The sequence below is a fragment of the Haliotis cracherodii genome, unplaced genomic scaffold, assembly GCF_022045235.1.
Source record: "Haliotis cracherodii isolate W230 unplaced genomic scaffold, xgHalCrac1.p SCAF_4, whole genome shotgun sequence".
NCBI classification, from domain to species: Eukaryota; Metazoa; Mollusca; class Gastropoda; order Lepetellida; family Haliotidae; genus Haliotis; species Haliotis cracherodii.
Genome location: NW_027266297.1, coordinates 11,819,243 through 11,842,805, shown reverse-complemented (window position 1 = coordinate 11,842,805; position 23,563 = coordinate 11,819,243). Strand labels below are relative to the sequence as shown.

The following is a 23,563-nucleotide window of genomic DNA, read 5'->3' as shown; positions in this document are numbered from 1 at the left end:
CAATTACAATGATCAGTTCTTGTTGTGCAGTGTGCCACCAAGTATACAGCAAATTACTCAATACAGTAAACTACGGTTATAACGAACTCAAAGGGACTACTAATTTTAGTTCATTATAACCGTAATTTGTTATAAGCATATATACAGCATAACAACAGCATATAGTCGGGACTAAAAAGTTAATTCGTTATATCCGTTAGTTCGTTATAAGCGTGTTCGTTATAAACGTAGTTTACTGTATTCTAAATAATTCATGACTTAATTGATGCATTCAGTGACATGACACTACAAGGAGGTCACATGATCCTGTGATCCACAGGAAGTGACGAACTAGGCAGGTGAATTGGTCAGATTCCCTTGACAGAGTAGGAGAAGGGGTAGTGTGCTGCCTCGTGGTCTCAGTGTCAGGGTACAAGGTCATCTTGGGTCACTGAGTATCTGTCATGGAAGGTAGGACCAGGTGAAACAACATTCACCTAAATTTCTACTGATTTTATCTGTTTCATAAACATTTTACTCAACTTTACATCAACCACACAACAAATAGCACATCTTAAAACCTGAATTTCATTAAAAAAAATATTTTTAGAATAAAATAGTTGAAAAGAAGCATATTTCAAAAAGGTTCATTTGAACCAAAAATTACAATAATTTAAAAAAAATGTTTTCAAAGACCAGGTGTTAGTCTATAAGAATGTATACACTATGATCTAGAGCGCTAGTATACACCAGGAAATTGAGATATCACTGTAATCAGGATATACGACAGTATGCAATCCTTCATTCTACATTTACATCTCAACACAATCTGAAGGCTTGTTCTGATACCAAACCTCACAAGGAACAGGAAGTAAGTGGAGACGTATCACCAACCTGAACATGCCTCTGTTAGCCCGGCTATCATATAACTCCCTCACATTAATCAGCCACTGATTAACCTTACATCCTGGCCGAGTCAAATCCATCCCAGAGGCAGAATTAACATCATATTATTATGAATCCTTATGACAAGAAAAGTATACCCAGGTATTTGTTTGTTGAAATACCTGTGTATGGTGAAGTGATCAAGCCCTGTCCACCCCACACACACATTCTAAAAGTAAGCCACACCTCCCCCAGGGTCCGTCTCCGCATCTTATCACATGCACTGAATAAACACTGATTGGTAAGTCCATGGATGCATAATAATTCTATCCCAATAATAGACAAGACCAAATAAGTGGACAGTATTTAATTATGCCAGTCTTTTTATGGACAACTTGTTCTTGCCATATATATATATATATATAATCAAGGAATTATTATTAATAATAACAATCAATGTCTTAGAGACTTGTGCAAGTCTAATGGATGCTGAAGAAGTTGGTTTTCCTTATTACCTACAAGATCCCCTCTGAGGCAGATACAGCAACACAAGGCGGGATCCCTACCGATAATAAGGTGGGATCGCACTGTCCAGTTGTGGTATTCATTATCTCAAAGGCAACTGACGACACAAGCTGTGCATCTGTTGGAGATGTCTGTATCGTGTCCGCTGCAGCAGCCCTCCAGTCATGCTTCCACATAACACCTTACACCTATAGGCAGCTCCTACCATAAACTAAGGCCACACTTGGAGTATACTGTTTACGGAATGTTTACCTCCCTATGAGATTGGGTTGGTAATCATAAGAATGAGAACACATTTGTGTAGCTCAGTGAATTATAATATCATTACAAATATTATACTTGTTTGGGTTGATCAGCTAAGTGAGAAATATTCAACTGTATATTTGCTAAAAGTGTAAAATGTTTACGGGTTACTTACCTCAGAAAAGGCATTATTCTCTTTTTTAGGTGTTTGCAGTTGCAAGAGACAATATTTATTTATTTATTTATTTATTTATTTATTTATTTATTTATTTATTTATTTATTTATTTATTTATTTATTTATTTATTTATTTATTTATTTATTTATTTATTTATTTATTTATTTATTTAGCATTGCCTAATGTTTTTACTTCCTTTGCAGGTACAATATGCTGAAGAGTTGAGTGTGTGTATTGTATAGATTTAATTTTCAGTTAGTGAACACCGTGATAACTGCACAGTCAAATTAAATAACATTTCATGTCTCAGGACCACATGGACCTGGTGTCAGTGTGGTATCCACCTATTATTTTTAATCTTTGGAAATTCCGCAAAACAATGGTCTGCATACACATAAATGATAATTTACTTTTGTGTCTTGAATTCCAAGTTTTGTTTGTTTATTTGCAGCACAACAACATTACAGCTATACCACAGTGAAATATGAATAACCAAGTCTAGATTACATAATTCAGTGATTGATATTATGAGCATTGAACCACTCCCTCTGGGTATGATGACATGCAATCAACCAAATCACCAAACCTGACCACCCGATCCATTAAGTTGTTTCTTCGACAAGCATAGTTTGCTAGGAACAATTCTAACACAGAATCCCCCATTTGTCATGAATTCCATGTAAGTGTAGTCCAACAAAGAAAATCAAGGTTTACTGTTTGTAAATATTCACGACAGACCAAACAATGCGCGAAAGAGGATCTTGACTCTATTCAGAATTCTGTCGTCATAATAATTGTAAAACAATGCAGATTATGACAGCATAATCAAAACCACTGGCACAGCTCAAATTCACTGAGAAATCATCTACATAATGTTATATATAGCTAGGTCATATGATTCAATTAGGTATCTAGGGAGTGCAACGCAAAAGCCCTTTCATCAAGTTTATTATTAGCAGTGTAAGAAAGCCTTTCAAAAGATATTCATGTACATGGTTGGTACTTTTCAGGAGGGGACATCATCACCAGCTAATGGTCCTCCAGGGAGAGCCTACTCGTTTTGTGAATTCTAAGTGAAGAGAAGATCCAAGCTGACAAGGTGGCTATGTATTGTTCAGTGTGACTAATCACTCCCCAAGGAGGCTGGTAATCAGGAGAGGCTACCTCCAGTCCACATGTGTCTCTCAGTTTAACATGTGATGATAGGAACAGAGACTGGAAGGAAGGTCATCCATCTGGCTCCTCAAAGTGTGCAGTCATGGAGAGTGATACCTGACTTGTAGTCATCTGGGTGTGTTGACAGTGTGTTGTCAACAGAATTGTGTCACAGAAGGAACTGCACATATTGTCAACTGCATTGAGGATAGAGGAGTTACCTTCTTATTGTCAACAGGATTGTGTCAGATACGTCATCTGCACATGTATTGCCAACAATATAAGTGATAGAGGAGTTACCTGCTTATGGTCAACAAGATTGTGTCAAATACGTCATCTGCACATATATTGTCAACAATATTAGTGATAGAGGAGTTACCTGCTTATTGTCAACAGGATCGATTATGTCAGATGAGTAGTGTCTGCATGAGGGTAGAGCTGCTTCTTATCAACAGATGACAAGGTACCTGACATACGGCCTACATAGCCTGCTGGAGATGACCCTCTACACTGTACAGGGCACAGCTCTGTTGTAGTCAACAACTCTGTCTGAAGTCAACAAGTCATCATATCCCAGCCCACAAGACTGGTAGTGAACAAGTACTGAGTCCGAGGTGCACATGTACAGTCCTATTGTATCCCCAGCCCACAAGACTGGTAGTCAACAAGTACTGAGTCCGAGGTGCACATGTACAGTCCTATTGTATCCCCAGCCCACAAGACTGGTAGTCAACAAGTACTGAGTCCGAGGTGTACATGTACAGTCCTATTGTATCCCCAGCCCACAAGACTGGTAGTCAACAAGGCCTGTGTTTGAATCTTAAAGGTACAGGTCATATTGTGTCGCAGCCAGCAGTCCAGTGATCGAGGTGCAGAGGTACCTGACACATGTTGTATCCCCAGCAAACAACAATGGTGTCGGGGGAGGGGTCTGCCATATGGTAAGTTGGCAACAATACTGGTGTCGAAAGTGTACAGATTATTTGGTGTCTGATATGTACAGCTGATATTGATTGAAGATAAGTAAAGCAGATATAGGAGTAAAAAATCCATAGGTAAAACTAGTGCGACATGTGTACAGACTGTGGGATGTCAGCTAGTGTTTGTGTTCTTAGTGTGGTGAACCCTGACTACAACAACAGTGGAATACATGCAGTCAGAGAATCACCATCCCTGGTGGCTGTGTAATACATGGCGGTGAACCACATGTGCCACAAGGACTGAAGCTACTATTGTTATCAAAATATCAAAGCTACTATTTATAACAGAGGATAAAAGGTACTATTTGTTTCAGGAGATTGAAGCTACTATTGATGTCTGATGATTAAAGCTATCATTTGTTTCAGGAGATCGAAGCTACTATTGGTGTCTGAGGATTGAAACCACTATTTGTTCAGGAGACTGAAGCTACTATTAGTGTCTGAGGATTGAAACCATTACTTGTTCAGGAGACTGAAGCTACTATTAGTGTCTGAGGATTGAAACCACCACTTGTTCAGGAGATTGAAGCTACTATTGGTGTCTGAGGATTGAAACCACTACTTGTTCAGGAGATTGAAGCTACTATTGGTGTCTGAGGATTGAAACCACTACTTGTTCAGGAGATTGAAACTACTATTAGTGTCTGAGGATTGAAACCACTACTTGTTCAGGAGATTGAAGCTACTATTGGTGTCTGAGGATTGAAACCACTACTTGTTCAGGAGATTGAAGCTACTATTACTGTCTGAGGATTGAAACCACTACTTGTTCAGGAGATTGAAGCTACTATTGGTTTCTTTGGAGCTAGCTGTGATTAGTGTCAGATATTGTGGAACTAATATTGCATTCTACTTAGTGAAACTACTGGAATACCAACAGTCAAACAACATACTATTCAGCGTCAGATGTGAACATGTTAGATTGCCTGAAGCGCAACAAAAATGTAAACCTACATTGTTTCAATGTAATCAACAGCTGAACGACCCACTCAGTGTTTGTGCCTTGCTAAATAAATTCTGTATCAGCTCACAATGATGGAGCTCCAAGGGTTAGCAGCCACCAGTTAATGTAAATCTACTTGTGGTGTTTAATCTATCAACACATTGGAATAAACACAAGGCACTTTGTTCCATATGGATTAATTCTGGATCACAGATGTAGAAGTTGTGATTGTATATCACTCTATCAAATATATCTGCACAGGGAAAGTACAATGGCTGCAATACACCAGCGACCAAACATCACAACTGGAGGAAAATTCCCAAGCTGGTCCTCAACAAGAAAAGCTTAGTGATTGTGAACATTCTGGGATATCTCATTGCCAGCTTATTGACAGCTCGGACAGGCAACCAGCCTCTGAGGAGAAACAAGAGGAACACATGTAACTTTCTATATCAAGTTGTAATCACAGTCTGTCCAGGTCCTGCTCACCCAGGGTCAGTCCCACCATCCGACTACTGTATGCTTGGAGTCACAAAATAATACTATTTCTGTTGCTCCTAAATAACTCACACTGTTTAATTATATGATAACACAATGCATACTATGCCAAACTGATACCCTAAGGAATACTGAAGCCAATATCATTTTCAAATATCTGACATGTTATTGCCATTTGAAAAATACATATTCATGAGTAAACTTTGAAACAAGTATAATTTTTTTTAGATATTCAATTCCCATGTGTTTATAAACCAGAATGCTATTTGCACAATTTACATTTTGATTAAGCAGTCCTGTCATTCAAGCTGGTTTGAAGAGAAAGGTTAGTTTTTCCATCTGTTTCGAACTGTGTTTTAAACGGACAACGCTATCACGTCTTGTGGGACGCATGACAGATCACAAAGGGTATGTTGATTTTGTAAAGTTCAGACTTATTTAGAGAACAAGTCATCAGATTGATAACCTACAATGAAGTTAAGAAGCTAAGGCAGCCCACACCACAAGGATAAAGACCAAGAGTCTGAAATTTGACAAATTGCAGCTGCGTTGCAAGCCAACATCATTCCTTGGGGACCATAAAAACAGAGTGGCATCTTGGATTTCTGACATGATTTTGAAAAGTCCAGGATTATTCATGGTGAAAAATATGGACAGTCAACACTGAAAAATTGTTGTCAGATGTGAATCTCAAGAGAATTGCAAATTACAATTACTGCGATATTGCCCAACTAGTCATCAAACAGGATGTGGTAGGTGATAAAAAGCCTAGGGACAAATCTGCAAGTATCACACATTTCATAATGCATTACAGCCATTTTGTCACTTTACACTTAGTGGTGTCGCAGTGTTTCCTCACAGCGCTGCAATAGTGATCTGTCTAGCCTGCACGACAGAGGAAGTGGCTCCATTTAACCCATGCCGGCCATGCACCAGCATGTAGGTGAACTGTGAATGGGAGATTGTGACATTGGAATCTTCTGTCCATAGCTTGAATTTCGTCTATGTCTTGCACAGTCTAGAAGCTGTGTGGAGGAACTTCTCAAGAAGCACTATTAAGACAAATCAATGAGAAATCCTTCTGGATCATGCCTATTGTGACCACAGTGGGGTGGACAGGAGGGTAACACTGAGAAAAAACCATAACAAATGTCACGGGGCCAAGACAGAGAAGATCATTGCAATCAGTACCTACATTCCATCTGATTCCAATAAAGCTGAGAGCAGGTATCCGCATTTGAAACATGAACTTAAAGTGTCAGATTTACATAGAAAGTATCATGATGATTCTATTGAGTATTGAGAAAATCAATGGTGGATCCCACAAGGTGCAGCTCAGCGCACCCCAGAATGAGACGTTCCTCGTCTATTTCAATCCACCAGTGATCAATAATCTGAAAGTGAATTCACGACAGAGCGTCTATTTCAACTGCTCTCCGCTCGAGCCTGGCTCTGGTAGCCAGGAAAATAGCACATCTTATGCATTTGTGATAATTTCAGACAATGACAATATAGCCCGGCCAGTGGTGGACAGTCTGTATGACAAGTCGGTGGATATGGAGCAGGAGGAAAGATACGCTGTCATGTCCGTGGAAGCTGACCGAGAACATAACTTCACCATAGAGGCTATGCATGTTGGGCGTGTGACGATGTCTGTCGCGATGCTCAACACGTATCACAACAGCATGGATGTACCGGAGGCCCACTATGTCCAAGCCATCAGTGTCTCTGTCAAACGTGAACAACGTCTTGCCGATATTGTGTTTAATAGCTCGGCTGCTGCTGTGGCCATCCTTATAAGTTTTGGCATAGGCTGTGTGACTGATACAGAGAGCCTGAAGAGACAGCTGAAATACCCTGTGTCCCTCGTCATAGGCTTCTGTTGCCAGTTCATCCTCATGCCTGTTGTAAGTATTACCTCTGTCTTGTCAGCATCTCCCTGTACAGATACTCATTCCATAAAGATGCCTACGTCCTGTCTAGCGCAACTATCTACTCATAAATTATGTAAGACTAGAAACCATTATGAAAGGCATCAAATATTGCTGCAAAACTTACAATAACCCGTAATTTCCATGGTTTCAGATCTGCTCATTTTTTAGGACAGATTCTCATCTAAATTTCCTTGAGATATATTTCAAATTTGGTAATAATGTAAACAAATGTCCCAGCAAAAGTTGATAAAATTATGAGAATATACTGATACCATTTATCTCTAGCAAAATCACCACAAAGTAAATATATTTTATGTAACATGATTATAATTTGTATATATTTTACAATTGTTAATTGTTTATGAATGAGCATCATGTGTTTAAACTAGTGACATTAGCTTGTACGCAAATCAGTGTTTCAGAGTTTAAATTTCCTTATTATCATGATGATGACATAACTAGAGTTGCATGGTCTCCTGTAAAGGCTAACAACAAGATACTAACTAGTTCCTGCACAGCGTTTTACAGCAAAAATATTCATAATAATTCCACACTGGCTATTTGCATTTGGTATGACCTATCTTTACCATTGTACTCGACAGGTCATACAAGTTATACAGTTCTTTCATCCACATGCAGGGCCCCTTCCTGCTCTGTCATGAGCCCTGCCTGTGTATAATGATACAAACTACACAGGCCACTGCCTCTGTATAACAATAATCAATTCATAGAACATCAATACACATTTCCATACTATTTATCCCATGTTAATTGTTAACCGCTTTTCCCCATTACCACGTAAACCATACCTATTGAAATGCAGGATAATTTAAGTAAATGTTTCGACATCCTAGCAAAGACTGCACGACTGATTCAAAATAGCACAACATTTGCAGCATTGTCAAGTAATGTAGAACTAAATTCAGGAAGCTTGTCCATGAATGTATGATATCTGTAACATTCCACTGTGTGTAATAATGCACTGATAAAAAGGCCTCCACAATAGAATCTTTTCCCCCTTCCTTCACACCAGCTCATGCTTCAAACCATGGCATTCACTGATCAACTAAACACAACACACAACTCCACAAACTAATACATGCGTGTGGCTCATAAAAGGAGTAGGTTTTGGGACATTCTACTGTATCTTCACAAGGAATGTTTACCTCGAGTACACATGGCTTTAGCTGGACACCATATGAACATGAATAACACTGTGGATAATCAGGCCTTGGTATCGATGTGGGGTTGGGCTGATACTGACGCAGGCACCAATCATCGCCTCTGGCTTTCTTAACGTGTTGTCCAATACTGTAACACGGCCTTGCAACAAATGCCACTTGAATTAGATATGAAATATGGTTCTCATGATAAACAGACCAGGAACAAACATGTGTCAGGTAGGGCTGGCTATTGATATAGATCATAGAGATCGATAATCGCTAAATAAACAGCAATCAATTATCTAAACTTTTTTACATCACAATAGTTTGTAAGTTATTATCAATGACAACAATTTCACATCAATAATCGTTAATATTTCTTCCGATCGGTGATAATTCTGAAAATCAATTTTTATAGCCAGCCCTTATATAAGTATTGGGCATAAATTACATGTAGTATTCAAAATTAACCAACAGCACATGAATCTAGGAACCCAAAATGTTGTATAGAATTCAATAAAAATTATATTTTTGGAAACTAATGTTTCGCAGTTGAATGAGCATTGCTGGCAGATAAATCAAGCCCATATTCACTGCTATGATCAACTTGACAGCCAAAGTAGAAATTAGAATTACCGAAATAAAACAAGACCAGGTGACAGTCTCATGATATGGAGGGTCATGTTTCCTTATCTATGTGGTATTCTTAGATTCATCCATCTGACACAGTCTCAATGGCAGTTCCTTAAATAGCATGTCCAATTATAACCAGAATAATCAAGTGTTGACATGTTGTGGTCAATACCCCTACTGAGAAGTTGTCTGCTCTGTGACGTCAGTAGAATGGAGATTCTGTGTCTAAAAGGGTAGACATTCAGTCCAGATAGCAGCTTGTTGGGTATTTCAAGGCCCATCATCAGTGCTGTGTTCAAGCATCTCAAGCTAGGGAGGCTAGAAAGGGAATTGACAGGCTAAAATGGGAGAGTTCCACCAAGACAGCACCTCTAGTGTTTGTTACAAATCACTGAAAGGGAATTTATGTCCAATATCATTTTATGTTTTAAAGTGGACTGTTGTAGCCTATCAGCCTATCTTAAACTTTCACCATTGACCAAATTAAGGTGTGTATAATGATGACGATCTGTAAATAATCGACTCTGGACCAGAAAATCCAGTGATTGACATCATGAGTATCAATCTAAGCAGTTGGGATCGATGACATGCATCAACCAAGTCAGCAAGCCTGACCACACGATCCCGTTAGTCGCCGACAAGCATAGTCGTCTCTTACGGCAAGCATGGGTTGCTGAAGAGTAGAGGATGCATGTTTCAAGTTTTCAACCCCTCCCTGGGTAGTAGGGTAAACTCATTAAAAAATACCATGTACACTTTGTTATTGCAGTAACCATTTCATGATCATATTCTGTGACAGGGGCATGAGTAGCAATGTGGCACTGTGTGGTTGCTTCCCTTAGTTGTACCAGGATATGCTAGTTGTGGGTTCACCCTGACTACGATGCTTGGTCAACACCACACCTTTACTCCTTGTGACACATGGTAGTATACATGAGAAACCTGCATCACTTCAATCTTGCCTCCAAAATTACATGTAACATGATATGATAAGAATCAAACACTCTTTAATGGACTTTGGTTTTAATCAGCTTTCAGACATTTTTCAGCAACATCACAGTGAGGGACACCAGAAATAGGTGTCACATAATGTACCCGAGTGGGGAATCGAACCCAGGCCTTCAGTGTGATGAGCAAACACTTGAGCCACTCTCCTACCCCACCGCCCGAATCATTCCATGAAGCTTGTATTGGCCAACCGTAATAATTACACAACACATACCTATACACAAGAGCAAGCTAGTTCAATAGTCACTCCAGCCTTGTCAGGTAGCTAATCAATATCTGCTTTGAGGAAAACATCATTTCATAACTGACAAGAGTGATATTTTCCTCCAGGATAAGTCCTCAACATCTGTTTTAATGCGAGCATCAATAAACTTGTACTGAGAATATAGTGTATGAGAGGGTGATACTAACTAAATAAAATCCACCAGACAAATATACCATGAATTATTAATAGAAGAATGTGATGGTGCTACTTGTCCATGGTATACAGGGCACGTGACCATGGTGAACGTAAATGTCATCAAGCGTTATAATGAAATGAGATAGCATCAGAATATCAGGGAACCTGTAACCATGGGTACCTGTAAGAATTATGGATCCTTATCACCCATAAGTGGAATACATTGATCTAGATGTTTGGGAGTGATCAAGTGCATAATATTTTGTAATACTGGAGGAGTGACATGAGTGAGTGAGGGAGTATTGTTTTACTCCCAACTGAACAGGAGCCCTTCCCTCAGGTATTTTTTTTTAGGACTGGCGCCACAATGAAAATAACACCAGAAATATGTGAAGTCAAATTAATGTATTTTGTCACAACATCCCTATGCCCATTCAAATTACACAATAACAGTCAATAGACCATGATTGCTCTCATTTATCTCACTACATAAAGAATCAATAAAACCTGCGGCTGCTATCTATCAAAATTATGTAAAATGCAAAAATACAAGTGGTATATGTGCCACTGCATTTTTAATGTTTCCTTAGTGGGTGGAGATCAGTAAATGTGCTTGGCACTGGCATAAATGGCTGCCACTGAAGCAGCATGTGTCTTGCGGTGTGTGGTGTGCGGTGCAGCGTGGCATGGCGTGGCGTGGCGTGGTGTGGTGTGGTGTGAGTGAATGAGTGAGTGAATTTGCTTAAATATATCAGTTACATCACAGTGTATCAACATAAAATGAGTGGAAAACTTAAACACTCACCCTAGTGAAACCTATAAGCATGTGTGGTGCTGACAGGCAAATCTTGATCTAAATGACAGCAGATCCTGACATGGCTAAGGGATGCAACTGTGTACTACAAACTGTGACACCTAAGAGCAGTGCACCACCTTCCTTGCACTGGAGAGAGACACTGACAGGTGTTGTATAGACTGAACCCCCAAACACCTTAACATACTTACAGATAGGATATCCAAAACACAAACACTGTTTTTTAAAATAAACTAACATTAACGAAAGTGCAATTTCAATCAAATGGAATTACTTTTAACTGTCCAATTCCAACTGTCAGCAATTTGATTACAACAGCCGTGTGTCTGAGCTCTCTCTACAGGAGAGGCTGACATGTATACAACCGCCACACAGTGGTGCTTCACTCCCCTTCTTTAAACATATCAGAGACAAACCAATTATTTTTACCCTGAAAGTTGGAGGCCTTCAAACTTGTGTTGTTCTAAATCCAGTCCCATAATAATTGAGAACTTTTGCTGAAATGAACAAATTGCTTAAAGCATCACTCAGCCGTATTCCAGCTGTATGTTGGGGGCCTGAAAATATCATGCATGGACCAGACCAACCAGTGATTGATATTATGAGCAACATCCAATACATAGGGGTATAATGACACAATTAATCAAGTCACCGCGTCTGACCATTCAATGGATCAAGTCACCTGAGACTTAATGACAAGGATAACCATTTCCAGCAGCACTCAATCAATGATAGAAACTGGCACTAGCCCTATAGTTTAAGGTGTCATAAGGACTCATATAAGTTTGCCATGTTTAAGAGTTTTGCTATATGTTATCATTATAAGAACAAGTAGACTAAAAATGGTACGTTCCTATGCCTGACAACCATTTTCCATCCCAGAAACACACAACCATTTTCCATCCCAGAAAAACACAACCATTTTCCATCCCAGAAAAACACAATTAAACCTGAAAGGTATTTCCTTCCAGACCACAAATAACAATTTTCCATCCTTATATTGTTCGTTAATAATCTAACACATTGATACACTGAGAGCTAATCTGCGAGGCATCCTAAACAAACATGTCAAGATTTTCCCTTTAACCTCAGCATACCTGGTTCATTATTCATTACGAGACATCTGACTTTAGACTAATAGACTTTTTTTTAAAACAACCAACTGTGATGACAACCACTCTTGATGATCCTGCCTGCTTTCCTTCAGGACGTGCTAAGCCTTGTTGGGAAGATCAACAGAAAAAAACACTAAGCAAAGAGACTTGGTGTGAGTCTATGAGACTGTAATGTTACTCAATCAGGGCTATGCACGCAGGACATACAGATCTCATGATTAGGCTGTGAATATTGGATGAACTTTTCACACTATAAACACGTCAGTTCCAGGAGTCTGTAGATCTGCTATAGTCAGGGTAACTTACCTGTCACATTCTTCACCATTCCCAAACCAACTTCTTGAATTAAAGTCATTGATTTAATCTGTGCCTCAAGAATACAGCAGAGCTTGTTAATGTTCTTGTCAGGATTATGTATGAAGCAGCTGTGATTTGCTCTTTCTATCACTAAATGTTTGTTGTTTGATGCCACACAGCAATATTCGAGCTGTATAACAGCTGCCTGTAAATAATCTGGACCAGATGATCCAATGATCGACATTGTGAACAAAGATCCATGCCATTGGGTACAATGATAAGCAATCCTCCAAGTAACCAATTCTGACCACCTGATCCATTTAATCACCTCCTACAACCAGCATAGGATGCTGGGGACCTATTCTAGCCCAGAATCCTCACGGTACAACCAGCATAGGATGCTGGGGACCTATTCTAGCCCAGAATCCCCACAGTACCATCAGCATTGAATGCTGGGGACCTATTCTAACCTGGAATCCTCACTGTACAACCAGCATAGGATGCTGGAGACCTATTCATATCCAGAATCCGCATGGTAGGACCAGCATAGGATGCTGGGGATCAATTCTGAACTGGAATCCCCATGGTACGACTAGCATAGGATGCTGGGGATCTATTTTAACCCAGAATCCCCACAGTGCAACCTGCATAGGAAACTGGGGACCTACTCTAACCTGTAATCCTCACTGTACGACCAGCATAGGATGCTGGGGACCTATTCTAACCTGGAATCCCCGCGATACGACCAGCATCTGTTGGGTTAATGTGGACATAAACAGTGTGATCCCCAAAAAGAATTGCGTGGCTTCTCCTTTCAGAAAAAATGTGATGAAGCAGTGAAAAGATATACAGCACCCCCACATACACACACCTCACCACCCCCACACAGGCCATCCCCACACTGCCACCACCCATCCCCACACCCCCACCCCCACCCCAAGTGAAGACCAGCATGAATGCAATCACTGCAAATTAATGTCTTAGAACCTAACAGGTAGTACATGGCAACCATGAACTTTCATATATCTGCAAATACATTTTCACATTGTAATATCCATTAAGGTGTATAGTAAAGGATGATGTATTGTACATGTTTTGTGTAAATGTAAAAAAAGCTGAATAATTACGATTTAGCCCTATAACAAACTACATGGGAGCTTGAAAATCTCTATAACTGCTAAGGGATAAGGGTTGGTAAGTTTCTACACACATCTGATAAATATATCCCATGATGAATGCTATAGTATTCTCACATGCATACATCAAAATACCCAATAAAAGAATTATCCTACTCAGTTACATCCCTAACCATGAGGGTATTTATGAACAAACAGTCGAAATGATACGCTGTCATAGAATTCAATTTGGCACAAATACATATAGATAACATAGAAAATCTATGGCTCTGTATAATGGTGCATCTGATACCATAGTATGGAGGAAACTACGACCAATCATACGTTATTATCAAGAACATTGCTCCTACTCAATAGCATCCGTAGCATCAGTGTGCCTTAACAAAGAAATAAGAGGGATGTGATTTATGAACAATTTTGTCTTCATTATCATTTATTGCTCAAAGAAGCTTCGAGCTAGGTGGATTTTCATAAATATTCTAAAGGTAAATGTAGGACTGTCAACATAATGTTAATAAATGGAATAATTTTACCTACCTACCTACCTACCTACCTACCTACCTACCTACCTACCTACCTACCTACCTACCTACCTACCTACATATATATCATCATGTTCATTTTACTTCATATTTATATGTGAAGTAAAAATATTCAATTTATAATGATTGGAACAATGGGATATACATAAATATTATGTCTGTGGATGTGAAATTTTCCTCTTGGTCCTCCGGAGTAAATTACCACTCACTAATGTATGGTTTCTAGAATATTTGCGTTGAAAATCATTCGTAACATAAACATCAACCAGTTTGATAACTATCGCATTGTTTAATATCAGCAGGCAACCAAACCATAAGAACAGCCTGCTCTCACGGAATATCGGTACCAGGTTCTTGACATCTTGAAGCTGTGGTATCATTGTGGATAGGGTTGACTTACAGAATGCAGTTGCTTTTCTCTTTCAGTGCAATGTTCCGGTCCAGATGCTCATACCTTCATCAGTTTCTGACCAAGGTACGACCATCTGTACTGAAATGTCACAGTGAAGAAAGAATAAAGAAGCTGACATCCATAATTCAGCCTGCCTCATCTTTGCTCACTAAGATTTCAGTGGCTTGTTACTATCTAGGACATGCAGCATCACTTTCTCCCACAACAACCGGAGGGTCCTCATAGGGTATTTATACAACATAAAGCAACTAAAACCATTTATCGTAAAAGTAAGACAAGTCAAACTTTTTATCTCAAATGATTAACGTAACTTGTGCATAAAAAACCGCTTTGTGTAAATTATTATGTTACTATTAATCATAATCATGCTAAAATCTCATAAAAGTTGTTGGTTGGTTGGTTTGTTGTTTAACGTCACACTCAGCAAGATTCCAGCTATATGACAGCAATTTGTAAATAATCGTGTCTGGACCAGACAATCCAGTGATAAATATCATGAGCTTTGATCCACGCAATTGGGATTGATGATGACATGCATCAACCAAGTCAGCAAGCCTGACCACCCGATCCCTTTAGTCGCCTTTTACGACAAGCATAGTCACCTTTTACGGCAAGCATAGGTTAATGAAGACCTATTCTACCCCGGAATCTTCACGGGTCCCATAAAAGTTGTACTCTACTTGGTCTAACGGCACAAAAAAACAGTCAGTGTTTTGGATTTTCAAAACATAAATTACAGTAATGAAACAAAAGGAGAAACAGCTGTATCCATGTTGCCTTACAGACAGGCGATTCACATTCGCATTGAGGTGATTTCGCATTTTAGATCCAACTTGACAGCTTGTCCTCTCTCATGTTGTTTACAGGGAACAGCAGAATCTTCTGTCATGATGATAATAACTAAACATGACTTCTTTGAGACACCTTTCAAATTTGATGACTGAGCATGATGTGGAAATCAAGTCCATATATAATGTGCCATTCCACTCCAGTAAATGCTCATGGCGCTACACTATTATTACCAATGGATCAGTGTGCACTTAGTTTTCATTCTCAGCTCCCTGGGGAGTAAACAATATAATGAGAAATGATCCATACCATCAGGGTATGATGACACGCTATGCACAATGTCACCATCCAACAAGTCAGCTCTTACGACCTGGGTCTGTGCCATAAAGCAATCGTACCTTTAAGGTGATCGTAACTCCCATTCTTTAACAGAGACTTATGACTTTCATAGATTACTTCGGGAACAGGGCCCTGAATAGCTGGCTGGGGACCAACTCTAATCAGGGTCAATGGTCAGCTGTTCTGTGACAGAGGCTGAATCGTAATAACTTGCAGTTTAATCCAAAACTGCAGAAACAGTCCATTAACAACTACTCTGAAATGAAAGGTAGACATGTTGGATTCATCTTATAGTGTTTTGACAATCATAATATTTCATGGCAGCTGTGACCCAATTATGCTACAGGTGTAACAGATCTTGTTTTCTAGGTCATATCATGTTTTCTAGGTTGTATCATGTTTTCAAGGTCGTATCTCTCTAAGGTCATTCATGTAGTTTGTTTTCTGGATTATGTCTAATTTTGAAAGTTAAATCAGGAGAATACACTTATAGTTGTTGAATGTACCAGTAACTATCATTTCTTTTCTTTTTTTCGAATGTAATTATGTTATTTTCTAGGTTACATGTATGTCTGAAACCAGTCATTGTGGACATCAACCTATCTTCACTACTCCACAACTAAATGATCATTAAATACACATAACTAAACAACAGTTGAACATGGTGCCTTGTCCTCCAGTTTAAAAGCAATTTGAGAGACCTCTACGGTCTATGCCAAATTCTTTGAAGTCTTCTCTAGTTTCTACCCTCTGCAATGCAGCTCTGTGGCACACACTGTTTCTACCCACTGCAAGGCATCTCTGTGGTGCACACTGTTTCTACTCTATGAAATACAGCTCTGTGGCACACACTGTTTCTACCCACTGCAAGGCAGCTCTGTGGTGCACACTGTTTCTACTCTATGAAATACAGCTCTGTGGTGCACACTGTTTCTACTTTATGAAATACAGCTCTGTGGTGCACACTGTTTCTACTCTATGTAATACAGCTCTGTGGTGCACACTGTTTCTACTCTATGTAATACAGCTCTGTGGCGCACACTGTTTCTACTCTATGAAATACAGCTCTGTGGCGCACGCTGTTTCTACCCTATGAAATACAGCTCTGTGGTGCACACTGTTTCTACCCTAAGTAATGCAGCTCTGTGGCGCACACTGTTTCTACCCTGTAATGCAGCTCTGTGGCGCACACTGTTTCTACCCTAAGTAATGCAGCTCTGTGGCGCACACTGTTTCTACCCTAAGTAATGCAGCTCTGTGGTGCACACTGTTTCTACCCTAAGTAATGCAGCTCTGTGGCGCACACTGTTTCTACCCTAAGTAATGCAGCTCTGTGGCGCACACTGTTTCTACCCTAAGTAATGCAGCTCTGTGGCGCACACTGTTTCTACCCTAAGTAATGCAGCTCTGTGGTGCACGCTGTTTCTACCTTAAGTAATGCAGCTCTGTGGCGCACACTGTTTCTACCCTCTGCAATGCAGCTGTCTCAACAACTTCAACAGCAAATACCACAGATCCTCTTCTGTTGGCAATGTTGAAAATGGTAGTTAAATGTTGTCCTTTAGATTAATGACAAAATGTCTGACTAACTCATCTATCTCACAGTAATTCCTCCCACTTCAATGACAGCACCAAACCTCAGAAAACAACCAGTAACAATGCTGTTTTCTCACATGTCTCATTATCCTCCTCCTTTGATTTATTTGGCATCCCCAAGGTCAAAGCAAACAACTGCATATTCTTTTTATGATAAATCACATTAAATGAATGCATTATGTATGAGGTCAGATTTAGTGGATAACAGGAGAATGACACCCAAATGGATATTGCCATGTTTACCAGCATCCACATGTGTCCATATGGACCTAGTTAATTGGTCAATATGGCTGTCTGGGATGAAATAATCTTGTCTGTTATGTATTCAAACTGGTCATGAAGATTACTTTTGGGTCCAAATTATGCATTATTTGGAAATGTTAGGCTTAATTTTCCTCGTAAAAAAAACAAATTTTGGGTTTATCTTCACATATCATTTGTATTTCCTTGTAACTGATCCACGACACAGTAGAAAATAGTGATCGAGTATAGTTTAATGCCACTTATAGCAATATTCAAGCAATATCACAGCAGGGGATGCCTAAAATGGGCTTCAAACATTGTAGTCATGTGGGGAATAGAACCTGGGCCTTTAGCTTGCCTAGAAAACGCTTTAACCACCAGGCTACCCCACCATCCCAGAAAATAACATCTTTACTTATAGAAATTTTGTCATTGGTCCAACTGATACTTTAATTCCATATTTATTGATATAACATATTTGATACATTACAGTGATCACAGTGCCATACATATTATATTTCAAAAGTCAATACCCTTCACACACAGTATATGACTCTATTAAATATTAATGATGGCCATGACTGATTGCACTTCCAGTACAGGACATCCCACCTCAACAAACAGCCCTGATGGGATACCATGATGGAATTGGTCCCCAGGAACCCATACTTGTCGTAGGAGGCAACTTATTGGATGAAGTGGATGATTGTGTGTCATTGTACCATCCGATATGAGACTTTGTCTGGTCCAGACTCAATTATCTCCACACAGCTTGAATAATGCTGAGTGTGTCATTGAACCATCCGATATGAGACTTTGTCTGGTCCGGACTCAATTATCTCCGCACAGCTTGAATAATGCTGAGTGTGTCATTGTACCATCCGATATGAGACTTTGTCTGGTCCAGACTCAATTATCTCCACACAGCTTGAATAATGCTGAGTGTGTCATTGAACCATCCGATATGAGACTTTGTCTGGTCCAGACTCAATTATCTCCACACAGCTTGAATAATGCTGAGTGTGTCATTGAACCATCCGATATGAGACTTTGTCTGGTCCAGACTCAGTTATCTCCGCACAGCTTGAATAATGCTGAGTGTGTCATTGAACCATCCGATATGAGACTTTGTCTGGTCCAGACTCAATTATCTCCACACAGCTTGAATAATGCTGAGTGTGTCATTGTACCATCCGATATGAGACTTTGTCTGGTCCGGACTCAATTATCTCCGCACAGCTTGAATAATGCTGAGTGTGTCATTGAACCATCCGATATGAGACTTTGTCTGGTCCGGACTCAATTATCTCCGCACAGCTTGAATAATGCTGAGTGTGTCATTGAACCATCCGATATGAGACTTTGTCTGGTCCAGACTCAATTATCTCCACACAGCTTGAATAATGCTGAGTGTGTCATTGAACCATCCGATATGAGACTTTGTCTGGTCCAGACTCAATTATCTCTGCACAGCTTGAATAATGCTGAGTGTGTCATTGAACCATCCGATATGAGACTTTGTCTGGTCCAGACTCAATTATCTCCGCACAGCTTGAATAATGCTGAGTGTGTCATTGTACCATCCGATATGAGACTTTGTCTGGTCCAGACTCAATTATCTCTGCACAGCTTGAATAATGCTGAGTGTGTCATTGAACCATCCGATATGAGACTTTGTCTGGTCCGGACTCAATTATCTCTGCACAGCTTGAATAATGCTGAGTGTGTCATTGAACCATCCGATATGAGACTTTGTCTGGTCCAGACTCAATTATCTCCACACAGCTTGAATAATGCTGAGTGTGTCATTGAACCATCCGATATGAGACTTTGTCTGGTCCGGACTCAATTATCTCCGCACAGCTTGAGAAACGCTGAGTGCGGCATAAACAAAAACAACAATGAAGAACAAAAAGGGGTGGACACTGTATCATATCATGTCAATAAGTCCATAACTCATGTTTGACATGTGGGTGTTGTAAATTTTACCAGAAAACACAACCAGATTTTCCTGTCACTGACTTTAGGGCTAATGGCTTTGTCTAACCCAAAACAAGCATCACAAAATAGCCATGTGGCAGCTGCGCTGTATTTATCTATGTTCAAATTAGTATGGAAATACAATTAATATAGTCTGTTACAACATGTAATTAAAAGGGCAGATAAAACTACAACCAGTGATCCAAATTGATTTCACACATATATTTCAGGTACTGTAAAACGTAAATCACCAAGTTAGCAATTAGAAACAGTCTGGATTAAAACTAATGAGAAGGCCGAATCAATATCATTTTCAAATCATACAGAGAAGCATGCACAGGGACAATGGTTTTCTAAGCTTACAGTCACTTCAACTGAATCTCATTTCACAAAGGCTAGATTTATAGGCAGTTGTAATTTTGAAAGTTTGTCCCTTCCTTTTCATTTAGGTCGATAATAACCCTTTCATTTCATACTACCCACTACATATTGTGAATCATACTGTGAATGTAGCGTGTCCACGTGTATATAAATATCCATAGCGTTTGTCACATTTACTTATTCAACAGCATTGCCACAAGGGGTTTATAAATATGTGATTTCCCGTGTTCTTCAAGCACTGGGAACATGCCTTAATTGTGCCATTATGATTTAAACTGTGCCATCAACACTAAAATACAATGACTGTTTGTCACAATTTCAAATGCGCCTTACAGACAATTAGGTTATAAAAACTGTCAAAGGCTATGAATGTAAATCCAGTTTACTGTATATTATATTTACATGTCCTCAAGGACCTGTGAAGATCCGGTTTAGACTAGGTCTTCGGCAACTCATAAAAGTTTGTCATAAAAGGCTGCTATGCTTGTGGTACGAGGCGACTAATGGGAATGGGTGGTCAGGCTTGCTGACTTGGTTGATGCATGTCATCCCAATTGTGTGGATCGATGCTACTGATGTCAATCACTGGATTGTCTAGTCCAGATTCATGTCAACGCCCTTACCACTAGGCTGCCTACCACCTTGAGCTAGTGTTGAAGAACATTGTTAAAGTGCAACATCTTATAGACACCATCTGTGTTCTGATATGGCTGATTAAGGTTATAAAGATGGAGTTAAACAATATTCACTCACCCCTAACAGAGCCATAGATGACCTTTCTGGTCATACGCAGGCTACAATGTATGTACATCAACCTTGACCTTATCAAAACCTGGTACAGACAGACAATTAAAAGAACATCTGACACCAACTGAAGGCGACAAGACACTTTAGGCAGGACTCGACATATAACACAATATAACTGTTGGTTTTCTAGACAAGGCTGAAATACCATCACACATCGAAATTAGCTTTCACAATTCCACATAGGATTAACTCTTGGAACCCTAAATAACTTCCATCAACAAAACTGATATAAATCAAGGCACTTGAGAGACAGATAATTGCTCAACACCCTCAGGGTATGTGGTACAAATTAGAGATGTAATTGTCAGGCAATTTGTCAGTACACAGTTCTCTCCCTTGACACCTTTGCCTCAAGGTGGCAGCACTGTCTACAGCCACATTTCCCTGACAACTAATCCAAGGAGGCCAATTTCTACATTACCTCAATAACTAGCTTGTCTTTGACCCAATATTCGCCCACAAATCATTGTTGAATTACGGAATCGAAGGACCGGATGATATTGATTCTTGGCATGATGAATGTTTGTAAGGTGGAAATCTAAACCCTTATAATCTGTTTATGGGGAAAATATGCTATATTTGCCTTTGATTTCATGTAATTTGAGTATTAAGCTTATGAAGCAAGTCGAGCAGGGTATATACAGGTCAAGCAAGTCAGTCCAAGGGTCAATAACAAAATGGCTCAGCCACGACTGGAACCTCCAACAGGCTGAGGCAAGCAGACAAAGTGGAATATAATTAAACCAGCAATTTCTCCACGGTACCAATAAGTAAATGGATGTGAAAACATTATAGGAATCAAATTGGGCTAAGAATCCAATTATTTTTTTGACAGAAGAAACAGTCTCAGACAGTCGTGCCATTACTAATATTATCTACATGCCATTTGCAAAATATGGGTAATCTCTTCAATGGGATTGCAGCAAACTATATGATAGATGTCTGTTTTATAGACACTGATGTAATTCCTGTGATTACTGACTGAGGGATCTTTTAAAAACACGGGTCTTAAACTGGTATCTCGCATAGACTTGAAATGGAACATCTTTTCTTCTGGCAATTTTTGAGAGTGGTTTGTTGCAAAGTTTGGCCATAACGGTCTACACAACTGTTTTAGGTGTACAAAGAGTTGTAGCAGTTCAGATGAGATGGAACTAACTTCTTGGAGATCAAACAGCAAACTAGTTTTGCTGCCTAATGTTTTATATCTAAGCAAACATTTTACTGCACCAAAAGTTTCTTTGGAAAACACAATTTGTACCAAATTCAGAATTCTGCCAAACGATAATTCTTCATGCTCCACTTCAAATGTACACTTCTAAAAGCTGAACATGAATACAAACTTCTCCAAAGGTTCACACATGGTTCATGGGTACTTTATCACAAGACAAAGTCCAACCAAAATAGAAACATGAATTCTAGACTCATGACTCTCTGTAGAGTTACAGCAATGACACCAGGTGAGAGAGGATTCTCCACCCACCTGGTCAACTCAGCAATATTCCAGCTGTATGATGGCGGCCCATAAATAATCAGGTCTGCACCAGACAAACCTGTGATTGATATCATGAGCAACATCCTACATTGACCAAGTCTGAAAGTCTGATCCATTGAGTTGCCTCCCACAAGAATAGGTTACTTGGGGCCTTTCAATGATTTCTCCTTCCCCACGACATGCAAACAGCCAAGTTACTGAGTCACCACTGATCCATTAAGATGCTTCATAGAACAAAGTATAGGCTAGTGGAGGCGTATACTACCCCCGAATCCAGTTTGACCTTCTAGTAGCACAATTAGGGGCAAGGTTACCATATGGAAAATGACAGATTTTTCTCAATAATTCCCCAAATGATGATAACATAGTGGACCAAAAAAATCAAAACTTCCATATAAAAAGGATATACATGTATTGAACATTAAGAAGAGGTACCTTCAGGCAAGTCCAAGTGTACTCAACATAGTCCATACACCATACCGTTGGCCCTAGAATATAATTCTTTGAGGGCCCAGGAACTAGTTCAGATCTAGTTCCTCCAGATCAATACCCACACCAAGCAAACTTTACAAGTCACACATGATGTCTTGAAGGAGTCTCACATCCATTACTTGGGATCCTATCCTAACTACATCCAATTGTCAATGGCGGAAAAATGCGATTGCTATTAGCCATTCTGCCTGCCTGACCATAAATCACAGCTGTCATGGAACTGATCGATCCAAAAATAATAATCCTTTGATGAGGAAATGCTCTCCCAACATCTGATGGTAAATGATATTGAATTCCTTTGATCAAACAATCAGAGTTGTGATGAAGAAAATATTTTTACATTGGTTCCTGTTTATATTCTCAAAGTCACAGATGGCATTGTTTACTGTTATTCATGTTAAAACTAATAACGAAGGGTCATGACACCATATGTCTCACAAACAAGTGTTTCTTAACACATTTATGGATATTTTTGGCAGAACAGTATTTTTCCATGAATACACCTGTGATGTCTAATTGCCTCAGTAAATCAATGAATCATATCAGCAACAAAATACAGCATTATTGAAGTGAGACCAACCAAACTATGGAATATTTACGCA

At 39.4% G+C, this 23,563-nt stretch overlaps 2 protein-coding genes across 3 annotated transcripts in view; one reads left to right on the top strand and one right to left on the bottom strand.

Moving 5' to 3' along the window:
- Positions 1-23,563, bottom strand: part of LOC139478339 (trafficking protein particle complex subunit 13-like) — a 201,364-nt gene that overhangs the window by 116,579 nt on the left and 61,222 nt on the right. The gene's annotated exons all lie outside the window — the stretch shown is intronic.
- The window catches only part of LOC139478879 (ileal sodium/bile acid cotransporter-like), a 55,681-nt gene continuing 38,035 nt past the window's right edge, over positions 5,918-23,563 (top strand). The window contains exon 1 of the mRNA XM_071261551.1: positions 5,918-7,292. Coding sequence (XP_071117652.1) covers positions 6,630-7,292 — 663 coding nt within the window. The 5' untranslated portion in view covers positions 5,918-6,629. The remainder of the gene's footprint in view (positions 7,293-23,563) is intronic.